Source organism: Sinocyclocheilus anshuiensis, unplaced genomic scaffold (assembly GCF_001515605.1).
Source record: "Sinocyclocheilus anshuiensis isolate Anshui unplaced genomic scaffold, SAMN03320099.WGS_v1.1 scaffold976, whole genome shotgun sequence".
In the NCBI taxonomy this organism is placed as follows: Eukaryota; Metazoa; Chordata; class Actinopteri; order Cypriniformes; family Cyprinidae; genus Sinocyclocheilus; species Sinocyclocheilus anshuiensis.
The window spans coordinates 856,657-864,928 of NW_015552538.1; the positions used below are offsets into that span (position 1 = coordinate 856,657).

At 35.6% G+C, this 8,272-nt stretch overlaps 1 protein-coding gene across 1 annotated transcript in view; it reads right to left on the bottom strand.

Annotated features, from left to right (window-relative positions):
* The window catches only part of LOC107663896 (aspartate--tRNA ligase, cytoplasmic-like), a 33,475-nt gene that overhangs the window by 16,098 nt on the left and 9,105 nt on the right, over window positions 1-8,272 (bottom strand). The window contains exons 4-6 of the mRNA XM_016454296.1: window positions 8,151-8,208; window positions 7,367-7,459; window positions 4,253-4,355 (exon numbers count right to left, since the gene is read on the bottom strand). Of these exons, the coding sequence (XP_016309782.1) occupies window positions 4,253-4,355; window positions 7,367-7,459; window positions 8,151-8,208 (254 nt within the window). The remainder of the gene's footprint in view (window positions 1-4,252; window positions 4,356-7,366; window positions 7,460-8,150; window positions 8,209-8,272) is intronic.

Consider the following 8,272-nt stretch of genomic DNA (forward strand, 5'->3'; position numbering starts at 1 on the left):
TTGTTTGTTTACATAATATATGCGTGTATACTGTGTATATTTATTATGTATATATAAATACAAACACATGCATGTATATAAGAAAAATATGTTATGTTTATATATTAAATATATTTATATATAATATAAAACAAGAATATAAATATATACATGTAAATATTTTCAAAATATATACATGCATGTGTTTGTATTTATACATATATAATAAATATACACAGTACACATACATATATTATGTAAACAAAAACTTTTATTTTGGATGCGATTAATCGCGATTAATCGTTTGACAGCACTAGTCCTTACTGATTAAAAGTATTAATTTCTTTAAACAACAACAAAACAACATCTTACTGACCCTAAATGTTTTAAACAAAGGTGTAGACAGAATACTTCTCAAATTAATTAGACACACCACAAAAAACATAAGTGTGAACTTCAAAACACAAAAACTTCACAAATTCATGTTTAGAAATGTACAATGTGTGGATTTATTTTGATTGGACACAGGTGATAATGACCTAAAACAAAACTGTTTCACTTTAGAACAAAATTTAGTTGTTTTTTTAAACAACATTCAGAATAGCACACATGAAACAGAAACTGCAGAACAACTTCATGGAAACTCATGAGATTATATTGTTAAGCAACAGTACCTTTGCAATTCAACTTTGTTTCAAACGATCTCTATCACATGGAATACGCAAGTTCTGCTTTCACAATTCAAACAAACAGATTGCTGTTGTGAAGACAAACCACATTGCTTTCACTCTGATGAAACATTTACACTCCAGTGTGTATTTTAAACGTTTTGTCACGATTTTGAAAGGCCATGAGTTTCTCACCACCACAAATACTGCAAAAATATTAGCAGGAAAGTGAAAAGTCCACCTAAAAATGAAAATCCAGTCATTTACTTAACCTCTAGTCATTCCAAATTAGTTTTCAGTGGAACACAAAATGAGAAACGTCTGATGAATATCTGGATCTAAATTTTTACAGCTTGACAGACATGGTCACTTTGAACTATCATTCACGATCTGTCAAAAAATAAATAAAGCCAATCGGGTTTGGAACGACATGAGGGTGAGTAACTGATGACAGAATTTTCATTTTGGATGACCTACTCCTTTTAGTGAAACAATATTAGATTGGCAAGACTAAGCCATGTCACCTCTCTAAGGTCAAACGTTAAGATGACGGCCAACTGTCTGCTTCAGAAACAGACGGCACAAATTGAGATTGCAACCTTCAGCTCCAGTCATTACAAAGGAGTAATGAGAGACCAGAGAGAGAGAGAGAGAATGAGATGCGCCAGTCCCTGCCAGCTGCTGCTCAGAGAGCGGCCACATCTCTCTGGGATCAGTTCTGCTTACACGGCCCTCTCTAACAATCTCCATATAGACATGCTGCTCTTCATAAGTCCTGATTAACTCTAGCTACTGAACACTAAGCCGCCCATGATGGGCTCTGCATTAGTGCTTGTGTATTGAAAGGATGCTGGCCTGAAGGGAGAGGTGGATATAAAGAGAGGATCATACAGTGAGCGAGTGTGTTTGACCTGCCCTCTGATTGTGCACATATGCTTTATCACACAACATTTGATTTTCAACAAGCTTCAGTGATGAAGACTACACATCCACTGACATACTGACCATCAGCTAGGGGGAGCTGTGCTCTAAAATGTGTCTGTAATGTCTCTGTATAGGTTAGAGGTAGCAAGGCGGCACACAAAGAAACTCTAATCAGGGTCTGAAGCATCCTATGTTCAGAAAGCACTTCTTAATAACCTTATTATGAATGGATATGTCATGAACAGGATGTGAAGTGGTGTAAAAAAGACCATGTAAAATTAAATTACGGTGGACATCAGAAGTGAGTGGCTTTATAGCTTGGTTTGGATCCCTTTGAGATCAATTTCAATAAATACAAAAGGTAAATCTTTGCCAGTTTAATGAGGTTTAATGATACTGGGATTCTACCATGGTAAAAGGATGTGAAAATAACCCTTAAACATGGTAAAACTCACTATAATGTATTTGAGCTTGTTATTGCTTTTAGAAAACAGTGGCTATGGCAATATGACAAAAGACAGCAACATTAATTAAATATTTAGAAAAAAAATCAGTTTTTTTTTTCTTTTTGAACACATTTAATAGATTTTAGTTTCAGAATATGCATTTTATAATGAGTTTTAAAATGTTTTATGATATTTTTTTGTTTTGTGATATTAAAACTGAGAGGCTGAATGTTACAGTGATTTTACCATGGTAAAGCATGTGAATATAAGCTTTAATAAAAAGCCTTTATGTATAATGCATTATAAAGGGTTATTAAAGGGTATAATGCATTATACTTATTCATAATGTGCATTGTAATACATTATATCTTGTAAATATTTATAACTGAATTTAAAACGCATAGTGTAAAAATAAATTGATAAGTGTTATAAATGTATTAACTGTAGTTACAATTATTTATGAGTTTTACACTGCATTAAAAGGCATAATTAATGCATTAAAACTACTTTCATGATGCATTACTGCATTAATAATAGTAAAACTCATTGTATCGCATTAGTTCATTGCTTTTAAAAAAAATTACATCAATTTCAATATAATTAAAGAAACCAACATGCAATTATAGATACATACATATATATTCTGCCAAGGATTATATAATAATATAATATACAATTTAGTAAATAAAAAAAAAACCTAAAAATAAATAATCTACAACACAGATTTTTTAAAGTAATGCCGAGTTCACACTGCACGATTTTCGCCCTGATTTTCACTCGCCGACAGGTTTTGCGAAATTGTCGACAAATGTCGGAAATCGGAGGCAAATCGGTGCTCGTTCACGCGAGTGACAATCACACAGTGTGAATTATCAAAGACGCGATTTGAGAGAATCACAGACACGTCACAGACAACTGTGAAATATTTGGCATGCTAAATATCTGGACCTGTCAGCGATTCAAAATCCTGCTGTGTGAAATGAGTTCTGACTGAAACATACATCGGCGATGACCTTAAGTACTTTATTCTATAATGGTTTTAATCTTCATCCTGAAGTATTCAAACATGCATGATATTTTCCAGGAATTTTTCAAAAAACCTGAATAATGAATCGCTTGTAGGGAATGTGTGCTTCCAGGTAGACGGGCAATTGTGCATCCTTGAGTAATGCAGCTAATACAGGTGTGCATTATTTTAAAACACACCATTATTTTCAACAATTCTGGAACTCTAAAAACAGATATAGCTTATAGGTACATATATTAATTATGAATTTGGTAGAACTTGATAGTAGTTGGGTGTGTTAAACATCCTCTAACTGAAACTCTCTAACTTAACTGTTACTTTACTCCACAAACATTTACGTAATACAAAGAGAGGAAGTTTCTCTGCAGAATACAAAATCTGTTTCAGTGATCTGCGAGCGTGGGGAAGCGCTCATCTAAGATTTCTGCTGAGGTGAAATCCTTCAGTTAGATAAGAAATAACCAAATGCCCAGCTATCAACCAGGACCATTTGAGTCAAGAACAATTACATTCAACTGCAAGCAATGGGAAACAAGATCAACAGCGTAAGGAACTGAAAAGGAACTCCCCAGACCACAACACCCTTCCTAATTCATGACTGATAATGTGAATAGAGTTTAGCCACCATTCAATGCTGCGTCAGCAAACAGAGGATGTTAACACGATCAAGTAACAAACCCTCTGACCCTCTTAAAAGAATGGAAGGGGACTTGAAAGCAAAGTGAACAAGCCATGTCTATCAAACAGTTGTGAAAGCTTACTATCTGATGAAACATTTCAAGCAAGAATGCAACAGAACGAAATCATGCAAATGTTCAAACATACACATTTCCATACATCCAGACTGAATCAATAATAAGAAACTAAATTGCAACTAATATGGCACATTGTATGAGGTTTCAGTTTTGTATTTGTGAGCTAATGTTTGTCCAATTGTCCCACAACCCTCTATTTGACCCCAAACCCATAATCATTCATTCAATCCATACTTTTAAGTAGACATGTCTCTCTGATGTATCTACTGTTTGTTGTTTTAAGGGGAACGACCCATTATGGTGTTGAGGGAAAGCTGTATCCGACTGCAAAAATGGAGCTTTTGTTCTGAAGTGAAACTTTATCGATCGCCACTTAACACGTTAAAATGGAATGAGTCGCCAGGACTTCACTTTTCCCACCATTGTTTGACAGGAAACGTGGCCTATACTCACTTAGCTGCAAACTTGACCATCTGCTTGCTTGCACAATCTCCCACGGCGAGCAGGGCCTGCACGGTAAACTGCTGGTGACGCAGGACCAAGAAGCACTGTTTCCCTAGAGAAAAATACAACCTGTCAGAACACATACCACAGCATACCTTACAAAGACGGGTACTTACTGCCACAGACAAAAAGCACAATAATATAACTTAACATACACTACAATTCAAAAGTTTGGGGGCAGTAATATTTTTTTAAGAAATTAATAATTTAATAAACAATAATCAATTCATAATCAATTAATAATAATAATCAATTCAGCAAAGACGCATTATTCTGATCAAAAGTGACTGCAATAATGATACAAAAAAATCTGTATTTATTAAATGCAGTCATTTTGATCTTTCTGTTCATTAAAGAATTCTAAAAAAAAATGTATCACCGTTTTTACAAAAACATTAAGCAGCACAGCCATTTTCAACTGTGATAGTAAGAAATGTTTCTTGTGCACTGATTCAGCATATTAGAATAATTTCTAAAGAATTGTGACACTAAAGACTGGAGTAATGACTGCTGAAAATTCAGCTTTGCCATCACAGGAATAAATGACATTAAAATGTATTAAAATAGAAAACTTATTTTAAACTGTAATATTTGACAATGCTACTGGATATATTGTAATAAATGCAGCCTTGGTGAACATATGAGACTTCTTTCAAAAACACAAAATAAAATCTTACCGACCTCAAACTTTTAAATATGGAATAGAATAGAATAGAATAGAATAGAATAGAAGTAGTAGAATAAATAGTACAAGTTATGGATTGTTCAAAGTCTGAGAACAATAACAGCACCACTAATACAATAAAAATGTATCATAATAATAATGTGCCTACTTTCACAACCAAATAGATCCCAATCGGAAATATATCACATTATAATATGCATTGTAAATGCCGTTTCATGTTATCTTTAGAGAAACTAACCAATTCATAATAGCTGGTTTCTGATTACAAAACCTAATTATTACATTTTAAATAGGGAAACTTGTAATCTTTAACCTATTACATTTCCAAAGTAACCTTTACAACACTGCCAATTCATAATATATGGTTTCTGATCACAAAACCAGAACTAAAAGAATGAGTGAATCAACAATACATTTTAACCAATTACTAAAGACATTTACTTATTTAAATCTCTAACAAACTAGGATTTAGATTTGACATCAAAGTAGAGCATACTTGTCCAACTCTTGTCAGAACAGTTAAATAAAAATGCACCAAATTTACTGGTACCAATCAGCTATCAACAGCCTGGAAGTTTCTTTGAAAGACACAATGCGTGTAGTTTTGACTTGTCACCAAATTGCTAATCAGACACCTTGAGAGTGAACAAACTCCGATTTGTGTAAACCTGGCACAGATCGGGTCAAGATCAGAGACCAACCCAGACTCTTTGAAGTCCCCCTCAGTGTTCAGAGACTGTCAGACAGACAGCTGAGTGGTAGTTAAAAACAGACCCTTCATCGCAGAGCAAATCAGGATGTTGTTGTGCTGAAGGACATCCTTCAGCCCAGAGCACACTGACGGAATGAAGGAAGCTGGAGGTTAAATGATCCTTGACCTGGAAGTCGTAGTGGAAGGAAACTAGTGATATAGCCATGGTTTATTCATTACTGCACTCTTAAAGCAGATGTGTACGTGTGGGCCCTTCAGACTTGGATTGTGTGGGACAGACAGGGGAAGCCACAAAGTTTCATTTAAACTGAGGATTCAACCAAAGAGTTTCTATTGACGTCATTTACTATTAATAAAACGCAGCCACAAGGAGTGTTTGTCAGTTCTGTAGTGAAAATGGCCACTATTTTCATAAGCTTTCAACGTCATTGCAATTCATCCAAATAAAAAATTTGGCACAGATAAGGCACATGTTGAGGGCACCCATATCCCTCATGGTCCTCATCACCTCCATTAACCACAGGTATGGAAAATTACGGGACTGAAAAGCAGGAAAAATTATATTATATTACATTATATTATATTATTTTAAGAATGTGCATCACATGTATTGAGGAACATAAGAAAATAAGTCTAGATAAAATAAAGTATAGCTAACAGCATACTATGCATTATATACACACTATATATACTACAAAAACGGTATATGAAGCAGTATGCAACAATGAATGTTTCAAATAGTATGCTGCATGTAATTTTTGAAACATTTGTAGTTATCACCTCAGATATACATATATTTCACATTTTTAATCCAACTTTGAGTTAAAAGGTCTCAACTTTTGGCAAAACTGCCAGTTTAATGTAATGCCAATGTAATTTGTCTTGCTGCATACTTATAAAAGCTGTTTAGCATTAAATAAACTGTGTAAAAATACATTCATTCTTGCCAGTCTGGTCAAATAATAAATCAATAGAGAGACCACTTTTGTGGCTGTTTTTACTTCATTGTTCATTGATCACACTAGAAATGGAATGTCAAGTCATATACGTTCTGGGAAACCATATTCACATGCATATTTTGGCAAATGCAGCAAAAGTATGCCTAGTTAGCAAAATTAGATGAAATTCAATGCACAAAAAAGGTCCACTGTCTATTATCAATAGTCAACCAATGTATGAAGAACGGCTTATTCAGAGGTCACTTCCAAACTAAGCAGCTTTATCCTGATCAAAGTACAATTTTTCCTGTTTAAAGTTTAAATTCAATTTAAATGAAATTCGTGGGGAGAAATGTTTCACTTTAATGTTTTACGAAATAGAAATACTCTAATGTATAATTATGATAATGTCTGTTATTTATATTTAAATTGAAGCCTTTAGCAGATGTTTTTATCTAAATCAACTTACATTGCATTTTTAATGTATACACATTTCTATCAGCTCTTGCATTCTCTTAAAATCAAACTCATGACCTTGGTGCCAAACCCATGCTCTACTGTTTGAGCTAAAGGAACTGTAATTTTAGTGTTTATTAATGCAATAATACAGCCCGCATGTCAAATAAGAAACCCTTGAGCTTTGGTAAGAGCAGCTTCCACGTGTTGAAATGAATTGAGCAAGACTTCCAGCAGCAGATGCGCTTGTGTAATAGTGAGGAGGCGTTTACCTTTAGCTCTACTGGTGTGAATTCTGGCGCGCACCCAGATCTGCTGCTCTGCCTTCTCGGGTGTCAGGTCCTGGACACGCACCAATGCCCTGTCTGCCTCAATCCAGGAGAGAGAGAGAGAGAGAGAGTCTCAGAGAAAAGACATCAAAGACGACAGGCCTCCCCCCTTGTACACAGATCTCCACAAAGACATTCACTCGGATTACAAAGCCACCGGGAGGGCTAATAAATATGAAACATAACAAGCCCCGTCTGAAAGGTGACCATCATGTGAATTCTTCTCCGTTTTGACAAATACAGTGTCACCCTGCCTCCGCTGACTCACATTATGACTTTATTATGAGGCAGCAGAGACGGGGCGGTCCCACTCAGCCCCAGTTAAAGTGCTCAGGGCGTTTGGCTGATCCGGAATCCACCCACATGAAAGCTTCGTCTATCTCTGCCCGAGAGGAATGCTGGTGGGAGACGACTTTGTTCTGTAGCAGCAAAGCTTAAAAACTCGCAGCCGGACAGTCGGGAGTAATGTCACCCTAATTCCTCATCCGAGATTTATCTCGTACAGTTATTCAAGACTATTATGTGTGACAGCGAGGGGAGGAACATCAGGGAGAGCTAAAGGGGACGCCAGGGAGATCCCGACAGCATTAGATTATCTCTTTAGCTCAAAGACATTCCTAATTATCATTCTACAGCAGATTTTGCACTGGGAAACCTGTCTATATTCATCCTATGGGAGCGAGATGCCCTCCTAAATCTCCACTTAAAAATTGAGAAGGACACTGACCCAGTTTCTGCTGGGATTGGACCATAGGACAGATCCCATAGCGATCCATGGCAAAATCCTGGGAGGAGAAGAGAAGAAGATAGGGATGGTAATGAATTTTAAAGGAACGGTTAAGCAAAAAA